The sequence below is a fragment of the Schizophyllum commune genome (genome assembly GCF_000143185.2).
Source record: "Schizophyllum commune H4-8 unplaced genomic scaffold SCHCOscaffold_2, whole genome shotgun sequence".
Classification (NCBI taxonomy): Eukaryota; Fungi; Basidiomycota; class Agaricomycetes; order Agaricales; family Schizophyllaceae; genus Schizophyllum; species Schizophyllum commune.
This window is the reverse complement of record NW_026089539.1, coordinates 3,115,946-3,134,845: the sequence shown is the minus strand read 5'-3', so window position 1 is coordinate 3,134,845 and position 18,900 is coordinate 3,115,946. Positions and strand designations below refer to the sequence as shown.

At 58.4% G+C, this 18,900-nt stretch overlaps 9 protein-coding genes across 9 annotated transcripts; 2 read left to right on the top strand and 7 right to left on the bottom strand.

The window, feature by feature from the left end:
- Positions 1–421: 421 nt before the first annotated feature.
- SCHCODRAFT_02486984 (uncharacterized protein) lies at positions 422–995 on the top strand (the record flags this gene model as incomplete). Its single annotated transcript, XM_003037063.1, has 3 exons — positions 422–522; positions 562–747; positions 806–995. The coding sequence occupies 3 exons, from the start codon at positions 422–424 to the stop codon at positions 993–995; spliced, it is 477 nt and encodes a 158-aa protein (XP_003037109.1).
- Positions 996–1,007: 12 nt separating this feature from the next.
- On the bottom strand, positions 1,008–2,509 carry SCHCODRAFT_02612762 (Rhodanese-like protein). The gene is made up of 6 exons (XM_050344555.1): positions 2,166–2,509; positions 2,079–2,115; positions 1,835–2,031; positions 1,709–1,787; positions 1,346–1,649; positions 1,008–1,289 (listed from the first exon to the last, which is right to left on the bottom strand). The coding sequence occupies exons 1-6, from the start codon at positions 2,473–2,475 to the stop codon at positions 1,236–1,238; spliced, it is 981 nt and encodes a 326-aa protein (XP_050202429.1). The 5' UTR covers positions 2,476–2,509; the 3' UTR covers positions 1,008–1,235.
- A 74-nt stretch (positions 2,510–2,583) lies between these two features.
- Positions 2,584–4,385, top strand: SCHCODRAFT_01039619 (ATPase, V1 complex, subunit C). The gene is made up of 8 exons (XM_003037064.2): positions 2,584–2,757; positions 2,814–3,062; positions 3,111–3,202; positions 3,252–3,350; positions 3,398–3,559; positions 3,606–3,699; positions 3,752–3,889; positions 3,941–4,385. The coding sequence occupies exons 1-8, from the start codon at positions 2,623–2,625 to the stop codon at positions 4,121–4,123; spliced, it is 1,152 nt and encodes a 383-aa protein (XP_003037110.1). The 5' UTR covers positions 2,584–2,622; the 3' UTR covers positions 4,124–4,385.
- An 886-nt stretch (positions 4,386–5,271) lies between these two features.
- Positions 5,272–8,111, bottom strand: SCHCODRAFT_02490012 (uncharacterized protein; the record flags this gene model as incomplete). The annotated part of the gene is made up of 9 exons (XM_050342919.1): positions 5,272–5,570; positions 5,620–5,998; positions 6,052–6,252; positions 6,310–6,768; positions 6,819–7,040; positions 7,095–7,304; positions 7,351–7,620; positions 7,670–7,960; positions 8,010–8,111. 9 exons carry the CDS (start codon positions 8,109–8,111, stop codon positions 5,272–5,274), a joined length of 2,433 nt encoding a protein of 810 aa, XP_050202428.1.
- Positions 8,112–8,709: 598 nt separating this feature from the next.
- Positions 8,710–11,326, bottom strand: SCHCODRAFT_02612756 (CBS-domain-containing protein). The gene is made up of 5 exons (XM_003038415.2): positions 11,063–11,326; positions 10,729–11,004; positions 10,012–10,681; positions 9,870–9,964; positions 8,710–9,822 (listed from the first exon to the last, which is right to left on the bottom strand). The coding sequence occupies exons 1-5, from the start codon at positions 11,264–11,266 to the stop codon at positions 8,959–8,961; spliced, it is 2,109 nt and encodes a 702-aa protein (XP_003038461.2). The 5' UTR covers positions 11,267–11,326; the 3' UTR covers positions 8,710–8,958.
- On the bottom strand, positions 11,314–11,834 carry SCHCODRAFT_02612754 (uncharacterized protein). Its single transcript, XM_003038416.3, has 2 exons — positions 11,571–11,834; positions 11,314–11,513 (listed from the first exon to the last, which is right to left on the bottom strand). Exons 1-2 carry the CDS (start codon positions 11,773–11,775, stop codon positions 11,419–11,421), a joined length of 300 nt encoding a protein of 99 aa, XP_003038462.1. The 5' UTR covers positions 11,776–11,834; the 3' UTR covers positions 11,314–11,418.
- SCHCODRAFT_02612751 (uncharacterized protein) lies at positions 11,804–13,236 on the bottom strand. Its single transcript, XM_003038417.2, has 7 exons — positions 13,162–13,236; positions 13,000–13,102; positions 12,902–12,944; positions 12,784–12,844; positions 12,682–12,736; positions 12,464–12,622; positions 11,804–12,413 (listed from the first exon to the last, which is right to left on the bottom strand). The coding sequence occupies exons 1-7, from the start codon at positions 13,174–13,176 to the stop codon at positions 12,088–12,090; spliced, it is 762 nt and encodes a 253-aa protein (XP_003038463.1). The 5' UTR covers positions 13,177–13,236; the 3' UTR covers positions 11,804–12,087.
- A 122-nt stretch (positions 13,237–13,358) lies between these two features.
- On the bottom strand, positions 13,359–15,447 carry SCHCODRAFT_02612747 (DEAD-domain-containing protein). The gene is made up of 6 exons (XM_050344554.1): positions 15,116–15,447; positions 14,863–15,062; positions 14,697–14,814; positions 14,336–14,637; positions 13,964–14,284; positions 13,359–13,909 (listed from the first exon to the last, which is right to left on the bottom strand). Exons 1-6 carry the CDS (start codon positions 15,366–15,368, stop codon positions 13,463–13,465), a joined length of 1,641 nt encoding a protein of 546 aa, XP_050202427.1. The 5' UTR covers positions 15,369–15,447; the 3' UTR covers positions 13,359–13,462.
- A 99-nt stretch (positions 15,448–15,546) lies between these two features.
- Positions 15,547–17,635, bottom strand: SCHCODRAFT_02684833 (uncharacterized protein). Its single transcript, XM_003038419.2, has 4 exons — positions 17,138–17,635; positions 16,841–17,077; positions 16,463–16,787; positions 15,547–16,412 (listed from the first exon to the last, which is right to left on the bottom strand). Exons 1-4 carry the CDS (start codon positions 17,376–17,378, stop codon positions 15,821–15,823), a joined length of 1,395 nt encoding a protein of 464 aa, XP_003038465.2. The 5' UTR covers positions 17,379–17,635; the 3' UTR covers positions 15,547–15,820.
- Positions 17,636–18,900: the final 1,265 nt, after the last annotated feature.

The window sequence follows — 18,900 nt, the reverse complement described above, 5'->3', positions numbered from 1 at the left end:
AGCCCCTGTTCAATGTCTACCGTCTCAGATAATTTGCGCAGAGCCAGCTCTCCTTCAAGCAGAGCGCCCTCGGATGCGAACGACGGCCTCAAGGGAGAGATAGCGCATGTAAATCGCTGGTTTAAAATCAAGTGCAGAGTATCCGCGCCTGGACCGCGGCTGTCGGGGTCGGGCAGGTTCCACGGGCGACGCGTACCGGTGAGCTAAACGATCTGAGATCGGCGGGCCTCAATCACTGTCATTCGCTGGGCGGTGGGCTAGAGATGGCTATCTCCGTTGATCATGGGCATGTGTTTAACGCGTATAAAGCCCTCGAGGGAGCGCGGAGGGCGTGCCCAAACGCTTCCTATTTGCGCCCCCTCCCACCACCACTACCCGGACAGAAAACAATACGCGTCTACTCAAAAAAATCGTGATCCATATGTTTTTCCGTCGTCCTCGCAGAAGGGATTCGGACGAGGCGTGGGAGGTCGTCGACAGCCAGTCTGTGGAGGCCGTGCCAATGATCTATGAAGGTACGCGGTGCATTGTGTCCTCGAGGATGGGGCGTGTTGCTAACAGGGACCTACCAGACGTAGACATCCAGGACGTGGCAGACGCAGACATTGTCGGCACGTACCTCTTCGAGGTCGACCCCCATACGCGTCGTAGTCGGCGAGAAAGCTTCGAGAAAGCTATCATTTTCGCGCGGCGAGAACTCTTGCGAGAGACGGAGAAACGGGGCTTCAACATGCTATTGCATGAAAGGTGAGGACATTTGCTGCGTAAGCCATTGTTTTCCGACATGCTGACGAAGCGTTCGTAGCTGGACTGCGACCCTCTTGCGAAGAGGCGACCGGGATCGCGTACAGGTTCGGTACAGTGGTCGGGGTACGTCGGCTGTCATCCGGATTGGCATGAATGTCCTTGCTGACACACTCTCAGGTGCCCTTGCCGAAGGTGCTGACGACGTGCACTCCCGGCCACCGCCATACTTGGAAGTCTTGCGCAACTGAGCGCCACGCTGCGCGTGCGGCACCTCTTTCGAGTACACAACATCAACTAACTGTACACATTATCTATATCGTATCAGCGCGGCGAACGCAGCAATGGGTATACATTACGGACTCACACACCACTTCTCGATTGCCTTGCACTCTTTGTACTTGTACAAGCAGCCAGTAGATTTGCACTAGATCCTTCCTTATGTTTGTTTATCCTAGTGACCGGTCGTATAGAGCGCCATCAATCAAGCTCTACTCTCCAGTAACAACAGGGCTGGACTCCCTCATGGCGTAGCCCGTCCACGACTGTCCGACCAATGTCAGCCTTACCAGGGCTCGAAGGCGAGAAAAAGCGCACGCACCTCATCATAGAGCGAGATGTCCTTCACACCAAGCTGCCTGAGGCCCAGCCACACAATAGCGGCGGTCATCCCGCTCCCACAGCTCGTGATAACAGGAAGCTTGCCGTCGATGATGGCCTGGGCGCGCTCCTCGCCGACAGCGCCAATGAGCGCCTCGCGAATCTTATCCGGCGGGAGGTAGGTCGTGAACTCTTTGCCGTTCACGTTGTTCTTCTGCAGGAACAGGCTAAACTGCAGCGAGACGGACCCGGGCATATGACCCGCGCGTATCTCAGGACGAGGCTCCGGGTCAGCACCCAGCCAGCTGTAGATCATGGTCACCTCGGAGTGCACCTACGATAGTTGCGACTAGATGTTGCTTACCGACTCTTGGGACGAGCGTCGAGGACGAGCTCGTCGGGGGTATCCTTACCAGTAAAGTTGGCGAGCATCTGCTCGTAGCCTAATGGACGTATAGGCACGTAAATCGAACTTCTGAGGAAGACTCACTCCTGATGGCCTTCGCATTGAATTCCGGAGTCGGGTAGTCGACAGCGGTGGGCGTCACTGGCTCAGAGGTCTCCACAGGCAGACCTTCCGCCTCCCAGCGAGGGAGACCGCCGTCGAGGATGACCGACTTGTCATGGTTGAAAGTACGGAACGTGAAGAGCCCTCTCGGCGAAGAGAAAACGCCATGCACATCGTAGCTAGCCGACACTCAGCACCTTCAACACAGCGTTGAGAGCCCACCTACATGATGACAGGCGTGGCAGGAGAGATGCCGAATTTCTCTGCATCGCTGATGAGATGCGATAGCGACTGTCAGGTCGCGTAGACCTACCACACGCATCCGCGAATACGCGAGGCGGAGGAATCATATGTTTGAGGCCAAGCTCGTGAGGGCTCGCGACTGCATCGAGGTCAAAGAAACGGGCTTGAGGGATACGCTTCGACTGGAACTCCTTGGCCGCATTGCGCGGCGAGTTGGGCATGAACCACGTCGAGTCGAGGATCACGGCGCCCTGGCTCTGGACGAGCTCGTTCGCCTCCTTGGGGGTGACGAGATACTTGTTGGCTGCATGAGAAGAATAGCGTCTCAGAACTGTGCGCCCCGAGAATATTTTGGAGGCGAACTGACGCGCAAAGGACATGGTGGGCGGACGGAAGGAGGTTCGAAGGCGGACCGAAGTTGAACTTCGCACGCGTCGCGGTCATTGACTGTCAGGGGCTGCAGCACAACAACCATCAACGCATTAGACCCTTCTGCTCATCACGCCGCCCGTGCTCGCGTTCCGCAAATGCCGTCCGACCAGGCTACCTGGCTCATCGCCGTCCCCAACGACGGCGACGCCGAGGGGATCGTCCAGGAACTCCAGCACAAGCTCAAGGCGCCCTCGCGTGCCGTCAGCCAGCTCGGCATTCCCTCCTTCAAGGTCAATCACTGCGCCTACTTCCGAGATGGATCACGATACGAACTTACCCATCCCAGACTGGCACCCTTGACTCCCTCATTACCCTATCCGAGGAGCTGCCCAAGCAGGATGCATCCTTCACCGCGGTCGTCGCCAAGACGGTGGACACCCTCCGGAACCTACTGAACAATGACCCCAACAAGCTTTCGCAACATATCCTCGTTAACGAGACCAGTGTGGACGACTACCTGGCGGACTGGGCCTGGAATGAGGGACGCTACGGCACGCAGCGCAGCCTGCGCGAGACGGTAGACGCGCTAAACAAGGTGCGCGTCTGTCTATCGGCGCGAAACAGTGATTGACCGTCAGAGCAGGAGATGACGTCGATCGACAACACCATGAAGGCGAAGCTGCAGAACTACAACCTCGTCAAGGGCTCCCTGACCCAGATGCAGCGCAAGAAGACGTGCGTGGTACTCCTTGATGAACTGGCTTGGTCCTAACGCGATGAGTAGCGGTAATCTTTCTGTGCGCACGCTGGCGGATGTAGTACACAAGGAGGATTTCGTCCTTGACTCGGAGTACCTTGAGACGGTCCTTGTCGCCGTACCCAAGTATGTACCTTCTGCCCACGCCAGGCGACACACACTCACTTCCACAGGACTTTGACCAAGTCGTGGAATCAGCAATACGAGCGACTAACTAGCATGATCGTACCGCGGTCGAGCAAGGCTTTGGCATCAGACGACGAGTACACCCTGTTCAGCGTCGTCATCTTCCGACGAATTCACGACGAGTTCGTGCAGAAATGCCGCGAGAACAAGTGTGTCCACACATTGCTCATCACGCCCTTTACCTGACATCGATAGGTTCATCGTCCGCGACTTTGTGTACTCTGACGAGGAGATAGAGAAGGCACGTCAAGAATTGGACACTGCCGACATGACTGAGAAGGAGCTTTGGGTACGCGTTGGCTCGCGCTCGATAGCTCTGCACGCTGACTGATGATCACCAGACTGAGCTGTTACGCCTGTCCCGAACCAACTTCTCCGAGGCTTTCCAAATACTTGTCCACCTGAAGGTGCTGCGCCTCTTCATCGAGAGCGTCCTACGATACGGTCTACCTGCGAACTACTTGGGCATCGCTGTCAAGGTTCGTCTACCCGCTTTTTCCCTCAACATACAACTCACCCTCATCGCTCAGCCCGACCCCAAGACCGCGAAGAAGACATTCACAACGCTACAACAGCACCTGTCCTACCTGCACCGCAAGTCGGCGGACAAGACCCGAGGCGGCGACACCGAATTCGTCGGCGAATACCAGACGCTCATGGAGCAGGAGTTCTTCGATTTTGTCCTCTTCGAGGTTCCCTGGATCATTGTCTAGGTCGCCGCCCCCATGCATACCCGTAACTTAACCGCCGAACCCTCCGCCATCGTTTCAATTTACAACGAGCGAGGCGACGCTGCAAACTCACCGCCCGCCCTTCATGCCCCTGAGAGGCCACCGTCATGCATCCGGACACTTTCAATGTCATGTAGCAGAAATAATTTTGTCTATTACTAGTGATGCATAAGAATACCAGCCCACTATCGTAGGAAGAAACGTATTGTACATGTGTGCCACATATCGAACATATCGCGACGACGAAGGGTGGGGGGATAGACGGCCCTGCCTGCCTGCGCCTGGCCAGGTAATGGCGCGACCCGGTGCCAGGTGAGGCTACGCGAAGGGCCATGTAAGACCCCGACGACGCGCCCGGTAAGGGCCAGACGGGGGCGTACAGGCAGGCAGGTAAAGAAAGCGGATAGATAGGGCTAGCAAAGACACGCCGCGGTAGCTTTTATAGGGATTGGAGTGGTGCGAGTATGTTGGTGGTACATGGGAGGGGAGGGAGGAGGAAATTGCGACAGAAAAAACAGCTGCTTGTCTATGTCCATCGTCTGGAGAAAGTCGAATATGCCAAAAAGGGGATTGGTTGTTCTTGTTGTGTTGTGTGCAGGATAGATAGGGACGACTCTACCGCAGGATGAGGAAACTCTACCGCAAAGGGCCCGCGTGCCCCGCGCGGGCGAGAGAAGGCGAACGCCTGTCTTCCTGCTCTTTCTTCATCGTCTGCTTACAGCCCCAGGTTCGAGATGACGCGCGCGACCTCGTCCGCGGTGTCCTCATCGAAATCGGAGCGCTCGTTGGGGTGCCCAATGACCGCCGAGCGCGTCGCCGAGCCCGGAGGGCCGTACACGCTCGGGAAGGACGGCGCCGTCGCGGAGGCCGGGTCGGACTCGTCCCCGTTCACCGAGTGCGTCGGCGACTCTATCTGCGCGTGCGCGGCGTTGCCGGACTCAGTGATGCGCGACAGCGAGATGCTGAGGTCGAGCGACTGGGCGCGGTTCTGCGGCGTGTTGCGCGGTTGCTGGCTGATGTGGTCCTTGATCTTCGCGTCGAGGAGGGAGTCGGAACCGCGTTTTGCGGGGTCCTCAATGTGGCGAGTGCGTGGGGGTGCCATGCCGGGAACCTGGTTAGGATGGTCAGCTTTATAATAGGTCTGACATTGCGGCAACACGTACAATGGGTGGCAATGGCGTCCAATACTCCAGCGAATTGCGTACACCGCTATAGTCGAGCGGTACACCATAATCGACCGACTCGTCGCCAGCATCTATGCTGTAGATGTACGATGGCGAGCTATAATGGTGCGAAGCCGAGGAGACATGCGTCGCGTGGCCCATGCCCTTGAACGCAGCCTTCACATCCGGCGACGAGCTCGCCATCCGTAATCTACGATCTTGGGCCTGCAGCTCAGACGGCCGACCGAGATCTGCCGACTCTGCGACTGTGGTTGAGTCAACTTGTTATCACCTACGATGACATGAAGGACCCACCAGTATGCCTCGTCCTATGCGCCGAAAGCAGCTTGCTGTCAAAGTGCGGGAACGCCTCCGCGAACGAGTCGCCGCGCTTGTGCGTATGCGCCGTGGCGGAAGGGTAGATGTGCACGTTGTGGTTGAGCAGGAACTGCTCTAGCATTTCGCGCGCCGCCGCAAGGAAGTCGCTGTTGCTGCGTTGACAGCGGAACTTGAACGTGTTGTCGCCGGACGCCTCCGAAACGCCGTTCGACCATGGCTTGACGTTGGGCGTGATGGCCACCTGGAAGTCGCGCTTGATGCGCTCGACGAGGGCAGCAAAGTCGGGCGACTGAACGACAAGATACAGATCCGGACTGGGCGGGACAGCCATGTCGGCTTCGAAGGGTACATGATCCTGAAGGCGACAGTCAGTGATTGTACTCGGCACGATTACAGGGAAAAGCTCACGAAAAGCATTGCGCTGGCGATCTGCACCTGGCTCTCTGGGCCGAAGATTGTGATGACGTCTGACGCAGTCTCCTTGTCCGGGAAGCGGAACCGCGAGTTGGTCTTCGCCTCGATGTCATGGATGAAGATGCTCTTCTCGCCGAGGAGCGTGCGATGGTACCGACGCGGAACGGACACCGTCTCATTTACGTAGTCCTTATCCTACAAGGCCATGTTAGCATCGGCTATGAATAATGATCGCAGGAAAAACATGCGTACCTTGGGATTGACGAGTTCCATGACGGATTGCTTGAGGTGCTCCAGGTTGTTTGCATTCTTCGCAGGCGTACGCGCCACGACGTTATCCTCGTTGTCGTTGTAGCCGCCCAGAGCAGCGAACTCCTCGGCGTTCGAGAACTTGACATAGACGCCGTACTTCTTCATGATACGCTGTATACTCCGTCCACCAACGCCGATAATGCGCTTGTGGTAGCCTTCAGGAACGTGGAAGGAGATTTCTGCAGGCAGTTCCTCCTGCAGCAACGTCAAGCCCTTGAGAATTGAGCCATCCGGACCAGCGATGTCGATAAGGAAGTTGTGATCATTGAACGTTTCAAACTTGATTTTCACGTTGGCCGACTGCATGATCTTGTTGATCTTGCCGTTCTTTTTGCCGCTAATGAACTCGCGGTGCTCGTTGGCAAGTTCAATCTGGAAGCGTATCTCGTGGTGGAAAGCCTGTCGAGACATTAGCGTATGTTCTCAGCACTAGACGAGAACGATAGTACCTTGACGAGCTCTAACTCCATGATCATCGAGATACCCTGGCGGACCTCAAACTCGAGTCCATGAACCTCGAAGCACATGCCCTTGAAAACAACTTCCGCGCCAGTCGCCATCGATATCTGCTTCAAAATAGACGACACTTGCGACGCGTTTAAGGTCGGAGGCAGTAAGGCGTTGAATTGCACCGGCAGCAACCAAAATGATCCAACGTAATACTGGCATGCCTGGGATCATGATGAGCATTCAGAAGCGGGTCCACAACAGTTCGCTACACTTACCAGCTGCATGATAGAACGAATGGTGCGCTGCACGCTGACCCTGTGATCACCGTAAACGGTGATGAGACTGGTCGAGCTACCCAGAGCCGGGAACTGAATGAAGGTGCCATTGTCGCTCATAATTGCCTTCAAATCTTCAGCGCGGTCGGTGACCATCCAATCCAGCTTGCGAGGGAGGATGGCAGTGTCGCGCGAGATGATAGACTGGGGCTAGGTCAGTGTCGACCACCAAAAGAACATGTGATTTCCCTCCTACCTTCGAAGCAGCGACTTGGAGAAGCATGTCTCGCGCCCTCTGGACGCCAAAGAACTCGCCCGTGATCCAGATCACATTGTTATTCCTCAGCGCGCTGGAGGGGCTCGCAGGGTTGAGGAGGTCCGGACCGACAAGACCCTGGAGGGGAGACGGAAGATAGATGTTGGTTGCCGTTTCTTCTTGAATAGATTGTAGCATGCTGCGCTTGCGCCCGGCGACGATAGGATGAAGGTTATACTCGATCTCGCAGGCCTCGGAGTGTAGACCGCTCTGCGGACGCGTCAGCTGGATGAACGGGTCGGTAACGAGGCGTACGCACGAGTTCATCGAGCATGACAAGCAGCCTGACGCGTGCGAGATCCACGGAATCGCCCTGGCCGGTGATGACGAGCTCGCAGACGCGCTCCGTCTCGAGACCGGACCACCCCGCGGCCGCGGAGATGCCGTCGGGGGGCGTGCGATTGTTGTTCGGGCTGTTGACGACGGCGATGTGCGCCATGGTCTGCGACGCGATTTCATCGAGGCGGAGACGGACATCAGCCTTCAGCTGCGGCTTGCTCGTGGGCGAGTCGAGGATCTCGGACCGCGCGACCTTGATGGTTGCGCGATGCTACGGAGTGCGGTTAGCAACGGCGCGCAGGCGGGGGCAGGCGACGCACCTGGATGGGACAGTCCTTGAGGATCATTCCACGGGTGATCATGACCTGCTGGTACGCTCCAGTGACAAGAAAGTTCCAGCCTCTCCCGTGGTCTGCGAGCATGTACGAGACGTGGCAGCCGTGGAGGGACATGGCCATCATCGCGAGCTTCTCGATGGCAGCATTGTCGGCGACGGAGACATCGGCGAGGCCCTGGGACGCGTGCGGGAGGGCGAACGGATCCGTCTGCCTTTCGGTGTCCGCGGGGGTCTGGCGGGCGCGGCGCGGGTAGGTGAAGGAGGTAGTGTAGACATCCATGGCGGCGTCGGCGGGGGTCCTAGTGTACAACACGGGCTCGGCGACGGCGGGGGCGGGGGCGCCGTCTGCTGTCGCGGCGGGTATGCGGATAGTAGGAGGGTATTGACACAAAATTGGTATCAATCGTCGAGAAAAAAGACCGCGGCGCGCACAAACAAAACAGAGCAAAGACGCGCACGCAGAATAATTATGGGGGACGCAAGGGCGGCTCCGCGAGAAAATTCAACTGTCGCCGTCGCCGTGAAGAACAAGTCGAGCACGAGCCGTCCGTCCCCTCTCGGCGTTCGCCGACCCAATTCGCAATCGTCGAGGCCCAAAGTCCAACCGCCGCCGGCACGACGACTGACTTGCAGATGACACCCGCTGCTGCGGCACGCCGTCCCTCAAACCTCCGACCGCGCAGAGCAGAGAACGACTGACTTTCACGGTACTAGCTGAGTAGAGGCGTGTACATGTACGGCACGGCAACGCTGTCCAGAGACGAACGAATTAGATAGGATATCTACTGGAAAAAGGGCTTCGTGAAAGGGTCGTAAACATTCCAATAGATATCGGCATCCAAGATATAGGAATTAGCATAGTGAACGGCATCGGCTCGACTCGACGCATTATTCAACATCGTTCCTCCCTCACCACCACTTCCGTAAACTGCTTAGTAGCTGGGCTGCGTCAGGCGCGAGATCGTGAAGATCCCAACGATGACCACAGCCAGCGCACCAATACTCGCCGGCAGCAGCAGGTCCCTCGGTATACCCATCACCTCGTCCACATCGTCGTACTTCCCGCGATGCGCCGGCGTGTGGTGCGGCGGCGCTTCGGCGCCCACCTTCTCCGAGTGCTCAACCTCACTCTTCGCCTTGTGCGCGGCCTCGGCGACCTCGGCAGCCTTTGCCTCAGCAGCCGGAGCAGCGCGCTCCCAGCCCTTGCCGCCCTGGACAAACAGCACAACACGATCCTCGCCAGTCTCGCGCGCAATCTTCACGGCCTCGGCGACGTCGTGGTCGCTCGTGATGAGTACCGTGTCCCCGTCCGCGTCCGTGTAAGACAGGACAAAGTCGATCGGGTCGGGACGCGGGCCGCCGTCCTCGGGGCGGTATTCCGTGAAGAAAGGATCCGTCGCGAGCTTGCCCATGACAATCTCGCGCAGATGCTCGACATCGTCGTGGCGCGACTGGAAGCGGTGCGTACGGCCAGACGGCGTGCGGAACTTGAACACGTACGTGCCATCGTCGACAGGAAGCTCCGGGGGCGGGGCGGCGGCACCGTGGCGGTTGTAGCCGGAGATCTGTGAGGGAGCATCGTCCATGACGGACGCCGAGTCGTTGGGGTGAACCTCGGAATGGGGCGACTGCTGAATCTGGGAGAGCGAGCGCATGGAACCGAACTCGGGCATCCCGTGCGAGCCAGAAATGTACGATTCCGTATCTTCATTGCCGATAGAGTCGAAGAAGCGACCCCACATCGGCCCACCTTCATTATCGGCAGCAGGCGCAGCTTCTTGGCTGACTGCGTTCATCTAGAACCTGATGAGCATCCTCCCTAGTGCGAGTCCAATCTCCTTACCTGCTCCAGAGTCGCGTAGGTCAACGTCAGGACGTCGATGATCGCGACCAAGGTACCGTCTGCCTCCACGACAGGGAGGTTGAGATAGTGACCGGCTGGCAGACATTAGTGAGAGGATGTCAATTTACACAAGGGCACATACTATGCATCTTCTTGAGCGCGTCGTGAATGCTCATGTTCGGCGGAGCCGTATCCGGATGAGGCGTCATAACGCGCACAACGCTGCAACGACCGGCATCCAGGCCGGCCGCGACGACGCGAAGGACGACGTCCTTGCTGGTGAAGATACCCGCAATTTTGGCGGAGTTGGGGTGCATCCCAGGCGACGCGGGCAGGCCCTCCATGACACAAACCGCGGTCGTGCGGTGCTCCTTCATCAGACGCGCCGCGTCGCGGACAGTCGTCTTCGGGCCGACCGTCGCGGGCAGCGTACGCGCGTCCATGAGCGTCGTCAGGTCCGGCAGCGCCGTCTTCTCGCGCAACTTCTCCACCCACGCCAGCATCGCCGCCGCCTGCGGGTTGTGCCCGATGTTCCCCATCTCAGACTGCACGCCCGCCATGGCGCTCATGAGCTGCTCCGATGCGGTCGAGCTACGTTCGACCTTGCCAAGCGCCTCCTGGAAGACTTTAGCAATATCGAGCAGCCCGACGACATTCCCGTCCTCGTTGCACACGGGGAGGTGGCGGAAGTGACGAGTGACCATGAGCTCGAGCGCCTCGGTCGCGCTGGTTGTGTCGCGGGTGACCATCGGGTTGCGCGTCATGATGGCGTGCACGGGCGTGGTGTGCGGGTCGAGTCCCTCCGCGGTGACCTGGACGCGGTTAGCGGGCGCGAACGGTTGATGAGAGGTTCACGTACGCGGTACGCCAGGTCCTTGGCGGTGAAGATACCACTCAGGCCCTCCTCATCGTCGACTACGAGCACGCAGTCAGTACGCTTGGCCGCGCACAGCTGGCTCGCCTCCGCGACCGTGATGTTCTCCGGGACGGTCAGCGCGGGCGACGGCTTGAGCGCGGCGACCGTGCCCTTGGGCGCGGAGCGCTGCTTGCGCTTCGAGGTGCTCTTTGACTGCTGGTGCGTCGTCGAGATCGTGCGCTTTCGCGACAACTCGGACTCGATTTTCTTGCGAATGGCCTGGCGCGCGGGTTAGTTCGGGACGCCCGTTTCCGCCCGAGGAAGTACGGCAACGCACCTCATCACGACGGCTCTGTTTCTTGCGCGTGTCGGACGCGGAGCCGCCGCCGGGGAAGGAGAGCGAGGACATGGATACGGAGGTCGAGCGGTTGGAGGAGTGGGTTGGACGCGCGCCGGGGACTGGCGACGACGAGCGGTCTGGGATAGGCGACGAACTGAGGTGCCTCTGCGAAGAACTGCTCGGCACCGGGATCCGCGACATGCGCGCGCAGGAGGAGACGGTTTAAATGGAAGAGACAGTCGACGCGGGAGACACGTTTATGGACCCATCAATTTCATGGAGATTTGTGAGCACATGTTTGTTCGGCTATAGTACACGGCTGGACACGGATATTCCCCAATAAATTCCCCTCCCTACTGCAGCCTCTTTCCGGTCAATGGCCTCCCCTGCTGCTTCTGGGTATACAGGTAGTACCCTCCTCCGAGCACAAGAAGTACGAAGAAATTCGCTGTAGCCAGTCAACATCCGTGTATTGCCGATAGTTGCGACGCCGAGGCCCACTCACCTGTTACGAAATGGATAACTCCCCCGCATACTTGCACGCCGAGCGAGACCACCTCCTGCACAATCTGGATGACGGCGCTGATGATTCCCTTCCCCAACGCGAATATCGCCTCAAACACGGCGAGCACGGAGTGCACGAGCGACGAGAATATCGCCACGATGGAGTTCACAAAGTTCGAGCCAGCGGATGCGACTGTTGGCGACATGGTGTGGCTGGTAGAGTAGTGAAGCTCCTATACCTGCTCGCGGGGTATATAAGCCCAAGAATGCTGAGGCGCTCCACCACCGACAGCGCGTCATACTCCGTGTCATCTAAGACAGCGAGGACGCCTGACGCGCCGCCGTCATCAGTGTACATGCCCAAAACGGTCTGTTTGAACTTTGAATTGAATGGACGCAGGCTGAGGGAAAGTCCAATGAGCTGGTAAGCAACAGTATCTACTCAGAGCAACAAATACTTAGAAACGGTCTTCCCAATCGCCGCCTGTCCTTGTTCTTCTCGTATCCTCTCCCCTCCCTCAGCGACGCGCCGCACCCTGCGGCGGAACGGCCTGAGCAGCAACCGGGCCACCAGCGTACTTTGCGATGTAGAAGCGCGCCTGGTCGAGCACGGTCTTTGCGACCGGCGGCACACCGTCGCGCGTCGCGAACTCGTCCAGCTTGCGGTTCGCGATCGAGAAAGCCTCCCGCGTGAACGCAGACTGGTAGTAGCGCGAGCGCAGGAACACGGCGTAGAGGATGATCGACATGAGCGAGTTCGCGCGGAGGACTGCGCCAATAACCAGGCGCGCCATGATCGCGATCTCGGTCAGCGCCACGATGCGCATGGCCTTGTCATAGTTGGCTGCGTGCAGGTTAGTAGGATTCGGCGTGCGAGACACGCGGAGGACGCACCCTTCACCCATGCCTGAAGGGACTTAGCGAGGGGATGGGGCGTGGGCGGGCCCCCAGCGGTAGCAGGTGGGCCAGGCGGCAGGACACGAGGCAAGATGGTCGTGCGAGTGAAGGTAAGCGCATGGAACGTCGAGAAGATGATGTACGGCACAAGGGCCACTGGTCAGGCGCGTCATGCGTGAGCGAGCTAGCCCACAATGAACCAGGGGACTACGCACAAGTGACGGGCTTCGCGGACCACCAGTGGAAGGCGAGGATGAAGTATTGAACATTCTAGGCGCGCGTCAGAGGGGGTTCAACACGAGCGGCACACCACACACCTCGTCCATCAGCGCGCGCCGGATGTAGTTGATGTTTGGCTGCGGGGCGCCGAGCGATTTACTGCGAACGCGCCCAGGTCAGGACACGAGGCACGCGGGCGTAAAGCAGAACGCGCACTAGCAAACGATAGCATAGCTCGTCAGCGCTCCAAGCAGTGCGACTGTGGCCTTTATCAGCATCCCCTCAGCCCTACAGACGACCCATGCAGTACGCACGACTATAGAACTTGTTTTTTGAGTTGCTGAACAGGATGCCCGCGGGCATGTATATCGCGGCAGCCAGGAGGAGGACGAAGTGGCCGCTGGCCCACACGTAGTGCTGCAAAGGGGGAGGGCGTCAGCACACCATGCAGATACGCAGAAGGAGCGCCTGCGTGCCTGCGTCGTCGCCATTGTTCGTGAGGGATTCGGTCAGTCGAGGAAAATCGGAAGGCAAGCACGATAATCGGCCAGTTGAAGACTGACGTGACTGTTTGCACGTGTGTGGCCACGTCGACGTACTTGCTCCCCGCCCGCCCTTACGTCACGGCGCGGGTGCCTCGCTTGCGATAATGAACTGCGCGGCGGCCAAAATGGACCCAAGGTGGCACAAAATGTGGTGTAGACAGCCTGAAAGGTACAGAGGGTACAGGAGAGATACGCAAGAACAACAACAGAACGATACACAGAAACCCTACGGTCATCTACTCCACTGACCATTAGCGCCCATCTTTTGCCTCTCCTTGTTCTTCTTGTACACCTCCTTCTCCACCTTCTTCCTGCCCAACGTCTCAACCCTGCGCTCCTTCGACTGTCTCCAGCTGCTCTTCCGTGCAGTCTCCTCGTCCTCCTCCGGCGCCTCATCCTCGTCCGCCCCAACCGTCTCCACTGGCTCGAGTTCTGGCTCAAACTCTTCACCCTCTGCACGTTTCCGCTTCTTCGTCGCGTTCCCCTTGCCCTCCCCGATGTTCACGTTCACCCGTGGTGGCACCGTGAAGCCGAACGCCTTCCCGACCTTGGCCAGATCAAGCGCATTGACGTCGAAGATCTTCTTGAGCGAATATGAGGCGTACGCCTGCAAGTATGACCGGTAGCCGTCCTTTGCGGACTGGTGCAAGAAGTAGTTCTTCTGCAGCAACTTCTCGAGCTGCAACAGAAGGTCAGCGGCTGCCTCGGAAATCAAGGGACCACTGCGGCGTACCTGGCTCTGCACATTCGCAATCTTGTTCGCAGGGAAGCTATACTCATTCAACGGCACCTTCGACTCCTTCAGGAAGCGCAGAAACCCAAGCTCGCTGGGTAGCAAGAACAGCAGACTCTTGCCGACCTTCCCTGCACGCGCAGTACGGCCGACACGGTGGATGTAATCGCGAGGGTCATCTGGCGGGTCGTACTGGATGATCCAGTCTACTCGCGGGATGTCGAGCCCACGGGCGGCGACGTCAGTGCAGAGCAGGATCCCAGACTCGGCGTTGATGAACTCGAAGAAGGTATTTGTGCGCTTCTGCTGCTTTTGCTTGCCCTGTATTGTTCGTTAGCTTGGCTCCTACTAAAGACGAAGAGGCGCACGCACATGCAAGTCCAGAACCGGCGTGTCAATATAATTCAGCAGCTCCGCGTGGTATTTGACAGAATTGCAGCTGGAGAAGAAAACGATGATCTTCTTCTTGAGGTGCTTTTTGAGGAAGGTGAAGAGAAGGAGGAAGCGGCGGTCGGAGGGGCAGACGACGTAGCCCTGGGACAAGGTGGAGACAGTGCTGGTAGCCTCCTCCTTGTCGACGTCTATGGAGACGGGGCCGGGGCGGAGGGATATTCGTGCGAGGTCCTGGACTTTGGTGGTCTGGGTGGCGGAGAAGAGCATGGATTGGCGATTTTCTGCGCAAATAATCATGTCAGCCACCCCCCTCTGATTATAGTAATGTAGTATGTCGTACCATTGGGAAGTATGGAGATAATCCTCTTCATCTCCTCCTCGAAGCCAACCTCCAATATCCGGTCAGCCTCGTCGATCACAAGCGCCTTCAGGTTGCGGAAAACGAAGCCCTTGCTATTCTGCAGATCTGGTCAGTCTGAGTGCGCCTTCATAAGCGTACTACACACCTGAAGATGATCGAGAAGCCTTCCAGGAGTCGCAATAAGTAGATTCACGCCCTTCTGCAACTTCTCCATCTCTGCTCTCCGGTTCGCGCCCCCCATCACGATTCCATACGTCTGCGAATGGTGCGCCATCAAGTCCTTCGCCACGCCAAAGATCTGCAGCGCCAACTCTCTCGTCGGCGTGATGATAATGATCCCCGTCCCTACAACCTCGTCAGCTAGCCCAATCCCCCACAAACCGATCACCTCGACGCACCATTCATCGGCTTGAACTTCAGTCGGTGCAGCATCTCAATCGCCGGGATGAGGAAGGCAAGCGTCTTCCCCGACCCCGTGCGCGCCGCGCCCAGCACGTCCTTGCCGGCCAGGAGCACGGGGATGGACTTGGCCTGCACCGGGGTCATCGTCGAGAAGCCCATGTCGGTGAGGCCCCTCATAGTGGGCTCGGAGAGTTCGAGGGTGGAGAAGGGAACCCGCTCCTCGGGTTGGGAGGAGCCTTCGGCGGCCATTTTGTGTGCGGGAGGGGAGGGGAGGGGAGGGGAGGGGAAGGGAGTACAATGGACAGTGATCGGAGGATGAGAAAGTGAGGAAGGACGAAAAAAGCAAGTGCTTGGACCGGCATGTCCGCGGGGCTCCTCGGCGCTTTTTGGGTGCTTGTTCGCGATGTCGACGACTCTTCGGGCAAGGATAGAATCAAGGTATTCCGATGGTCCATTGACGAGACGATACAAAAGCGCGATAGCGGGCAAGATGAGGGGGAAACTACGTATGAGTCCGTTTAAGCTACAGATAAACACGGTGGGTAACAAGTCGGTAACGATACAATTCATTTCGATTTGGTCGATGATGCTGGTGGGGAGTTCGTCGAGAGCAAAGGCCTTCTGCAGTATCGACAGCGAGATAGCGGGTTGGGGGCGAGTCGAGTACGAGAGAGATGGAAAGGAGCTGCGCGACGTGCTGCTTAGCAATAGTCCATGGAGTCGTCGGAGTCGTACGAAGACGCCGAGGTCGCTGACGACCCAGCGTACATCCCGTAGCGGGTCTCCACAGACTCCTCGTCCGACGTATAGCTTGAGCTATCCCCGGAGTCGTACACGGGGTGGACAGGCGCCTCACGTGCAACGGACCTCCGGTAGCGCTCGAGCGCCTCCATCGCCGAAGGAGACTCGCGGGCGACAGCGAGCGCGAACGGCGAGATGATGGGCACGTTCACGGGGTTGAGGCAGACCTGGAAGTGGTTGGTCCGGTCGATCTCCCCCGCGCGACGGCGCCGGGCGCTCGCAAGCTTGTAGCCCGGACCGGCATGATGACGGCGCGCCTGCTGGCAAGCGCGGTTGCGCACGGCGCTGCCAGACTCCTGGAAGGTGTCGAAGTCCTCCGAGGTCCTCTTCTCGGTGGCGACGATGCTGGAAGGGATGTCGCCGAAGTTCGCGGCCGAGCCCGCTTTGCGGAGAGCGTTGCGCCGCGCGCGGCGAGCGGACGCGTCGTTGACGGAGAGCACCTCGAGGGCACCCTGAACGGGGGCCTCGAGGTTGTTGAACAGCGTGGTGGATCTGGATAAGACATCAGCGTGGTTTTATCTACTATCAGGAAGATGACCTACCGGTCGGTGATGGATGAGGAGGCATGTTGAGGGGAATCGATGGTGGCGGGGTTGGTGTAGGCCAGGTCCGAGTAGGCCATGTCGGAGTTGCCCATGGCGGATACCTGCAGTTGAGGGTTGGCGAGTTCGTCGCGACGCTGCTCCTGATGATGAGGATCCTCGATGGCCTCGGCGCAGGGGAAGGAGGAGAGGGATGCCGGGGACTCGGTCTCGTTGTCGCCGGCTGCAGCCTGCACGTTGGCGATGATGGTCCCGGACGCGATGAGGGTGTCCAGAAGGGTCGCGATGGTAGGGAAGGTCTCGATGATGGGCGCTGCGTTCGTGCCTGCTCAGATGGGTCAACTCGAGGCAAAAGTCATTGTGGCAAGAATAGCTAACCTTCAATGGGCCCATCAGAGACAGTGGAGGAGGTGTGGTAGACCGTGGCAGAGGTTTCCGACGCGGCATTGGCGTCGGCGCTAATCGCGGGAGGGGGGACGATGTTCGCGTCGTCCTTGGAACCAGGCTTCACGAGCTCTGGGTTCCGGATAGTAATCTCATTGTCGGCAGCGGCAGTCGCGATGACGGGAAGAGCCTCGACGAGCTCCGTGGTGGCAAACGCAGACGAGGTTGGCTCTGCCGATGAGTCACGCTAAGCTTGCACCCTCGCGCCACTAATCGTGAACCTCGACTCACCATCCGCGACCTTCGCGCCGGCTGCGTCTGGGGAGAGGGTGAATCTGGCAAGCTCGTCTTCAGCCTCCTTGAGGCGAGCGTTGACAGCAGACGCGGCGAAGCGCGAGTTCTTGCCGACGTTGAAGTTGTCGTGGCGGAACTTGTCCTTCACGGTCTTCCTGAACGTCTTCATACTCTTGTTAAGGATGGATACGGCCGTGCGCGTCTTCTTCGTAGACGGTGTAGCGATGTCCTTGGGCATATTGGATCGCGAATTCGAGGTTACTGGTGGTGGTGATGGTGGTGGTGGTTGCTGAACTAGAAAGAGGAACAACGGCGTCTATCTACAAATGCACGCGGTTCGGCCAAATATTTGGCCGCTCATCAGTCCGCGCAGGGACCCGTCGGTTCACTTGCCGTGCATGACCCGCCCGGTTCGCCGCTGATCACGTTCCCCCCCTCGGTTCGCGTTCATTGTCATTGAGAAACGTGAATTGGGCTCAAAGGCATCAGATACGCCTGCCGAAAGAAAGGGGGGTTAGCGAACAGTACCCGTCTGCTCACTGGCCAGAGGTCGACACAATCGAAGCACTTCATCCAGAGACTCGACGGTGCAAGGAAACACGTTCTCCGTTGACGAGATGCAGTCGACTCGTACGCCACCGGTACAGGCGGGTCAGTTCCAAGTCATGCTGCAGAAGCGCACCTTTTACGTGGGTCGCCGTGACGGGGTAGATGCCTGCATCGCTTTAGCTCCTTTGAGGCGAACAAAGGAATCAAGGACGCACCGTGACTCGGAAAGCGTCGAATCAAGCGGTTCACCATCGATAATCCGCACGCTTCCGCCGCCGAAAGGCCTGGAAACACCGCTGAAAGGAAAGATCAATCACGAACAGCGAGAACAATAAGGTCGGGAATGGTGGCGGCGCCCGTGATCACCCGAAGGGCTGAGCATCGCAATGGAAGCTCGTGGGACGTGGAAAGTGTCAAGAGAGCAGCGGGGTTTCTTTGGAGAGCGCCTGTCCTCGGAGAGGAAGAATCTGTATGGCGAAATACGTGGCAAGGAGGCCGCCCGCCGATTTGAGCCATGAGGACGAGAACTCCGGGATATAGGTACACCATACACGCGTCGTTGAGCTGGGACAGAAACCGTTCATTCGAGTACGAGGTATCGCAAACTTCACTATAGAGATGGGAGGCGGAGGCAGAACGGAGGCAAGTGAATAAATACAGGCGATCGAAGCACCCACAGGTACAAACACAACTAAACACGGCGAAGTCCTCGAGTGAATTGAGGACTCGCTTCCGACATACAGTACAGCAAACACGAGAATATACACAGAAGAAGATACATTGGGTATTCCAAACACGCGTACAAACCTTCGTGATGAACGGGAGAAGACGGGAGAGGGGAAACAGCGTGGGTGGAAAGGTCGCGGTCAATTCGCACACACTTCCATTCGCACAGCCTGTTCGTACGAAGGGCCAGCAGTCTGGTCCGTGCACTGAGTGAGGTCTGAGCGAGATGGGATGGATGTGAAGCCTTCCGGTTGCGCGTCGTGCAAACGTGGCATTGTGCGACGAACAGGACGGCTTTGCTTGTAAGCTGGCGTCCCTTGTGTTCGATGTCTTGCAGAGCGGTTACGGACAGCACCGCCGGCGTCGTGCTCCTCTATTCGCAAGTCGAGAAGCTGAGATGCCTGGCGAGCGTCGAGGCCCTCTAGATAGATGGCGGGCAGTTCAGGCAAAGCAAGAGCGTCGTCGTCGCGGCGGGTGTGCCTGTG

Coding starts and splice junctions, on each gene's coding strand:
- SCHCODRAFT_02612762 (XM_050344555.1), bottom strand. CDS start 2,475: ATGTCCTTTGCGCGTCAGTTCGCCTCCAAAATATTCTCGGGGCGCACA. Junction 2,116..2,165: donor CGTATTCGCGGATGCGTGTG/GTAGGTCTACGC, acceptor TCAGCGATGCAG/AGAAATTCGGCATCTCTCCT. Junction 1,290..1,345: donor ACATCTCGCTCTATGATGAG/GTGCGTGCGCTT, acceptor TTGGTCGGACAG/TCGTGGACGGGCTACGCCAT.
- SCHCODRAFT_02612754 (XM_003038416.3), bottom strand. CDS start 11,775: ATGTCGCCAACAGTCGCATCCGCTGGCTCGAACTTTGTGAACTCCATC. Junction 11,514..11,570: donor AGTTATCCATTTCGTAACAG/GTGAGTGGGCCT, acceptor GACTGGCTACAG/CGAATTTCTTCGTACTTCTT.
- SCHCODRAFT_02612751 (XM_003038417.2), bottom strand. Junction 12,945..12,999: donor AAAAAACAAGTTCTATAGTC/GTGCGTACTGCA, acceptor TAAAGGCCACAG/TCGCACTGCTTGGAGCGCTG. Junction 12,623..12,681: donor GTCCGCGAAGCCCGTCACTT/GTGCGTAGTCCC, acceptor GCGCCTGACCAG/TGGCCCTTGTGCCGTACATC.
- SCHCODRAFT_02612756 (XM_003038415.2), bottom strand. CDS start 11,266: ATGTCGCGGATCCCGGTGCCGAGCAGTTCTTCGCAGAGGCACCTCAGT. Junction 11,005..11,062: donor AACAGAGCCGTCGTGATGAG/GTGCGTTGCCGT, acceptor CCCGCGCGCCAG/GCCATTCGCAAGAAAATCGA. Junction 9,823..9,869: donor CCTACGCGACTCTGGAGCAG/GTAAGGAGATTG, acceptor ATCAGGTTCTAG/ATGAACGCAGTCAGCCAAGA.
- SCHCODRAFT_01039619 (XM_003037064.2), top strand. CDS start 2,623: ATGCCGTCCGACCAGGCTACCTGGCTCATCGCCGTCCCCAACGACGGC. Junction 3,063..3,110: donor CGGTAGACGCGCTAAACAAG/GTGCGCGTCTGT, acceptor CCGTCAGAGCAG/GAGATGACGTCGATCGACAA. Junction 3,560..3,605: donor CAGAAATGCCGCGAGAACAA/GTGTGTCCACAC, acceptor TGACATCGATAG/GTTCATCGTCCGCGACTTTG.
- SCHCODRAFT_02684833 (XM_003038419.2), bottom strand. CDS start 17,378: ATGCCCAAGGACATCGCTACACCGTCTACGAAGAAGACGCGCACGGCC. Junction 17,078..17,137: donor CGGCGCGAAGGTCGCGGATG/GTGAGTCGAGGT, acceptor ACTCATCGGCAG/AGCCAACCTCGTCTGCGTTT. Junction 16,788..16,840: donor CTCTGATGGGCCCATTGAAG/GTTAGCTATTCT, acceptor CCATCTGAGCAG/GCACGAACGCAGCGCCCATC.
- SCHCODRAFT_02612747 (XM_050344554.1), bottom strand. CDS start 15,368: ATGGCCGCCGAAGGCTCCTCCCAACCCGAGGAGCGGGTTCCCTTCTCC. Junction 14,815..14,862: donor GGCTTCTCGATCATCTTCAG/GTGTGTAGTACG, acceptor CCAGATCTGCAG/AATAGCAAGGGCTTCGTTTT. Junction 14,285..14,335: donor CGCCGGTTCTGGACTTGCAT/GTGCGTGCGCCT, acceptor CGAACAATACAG/GGCAAGCAAAAGCAGCAGAA.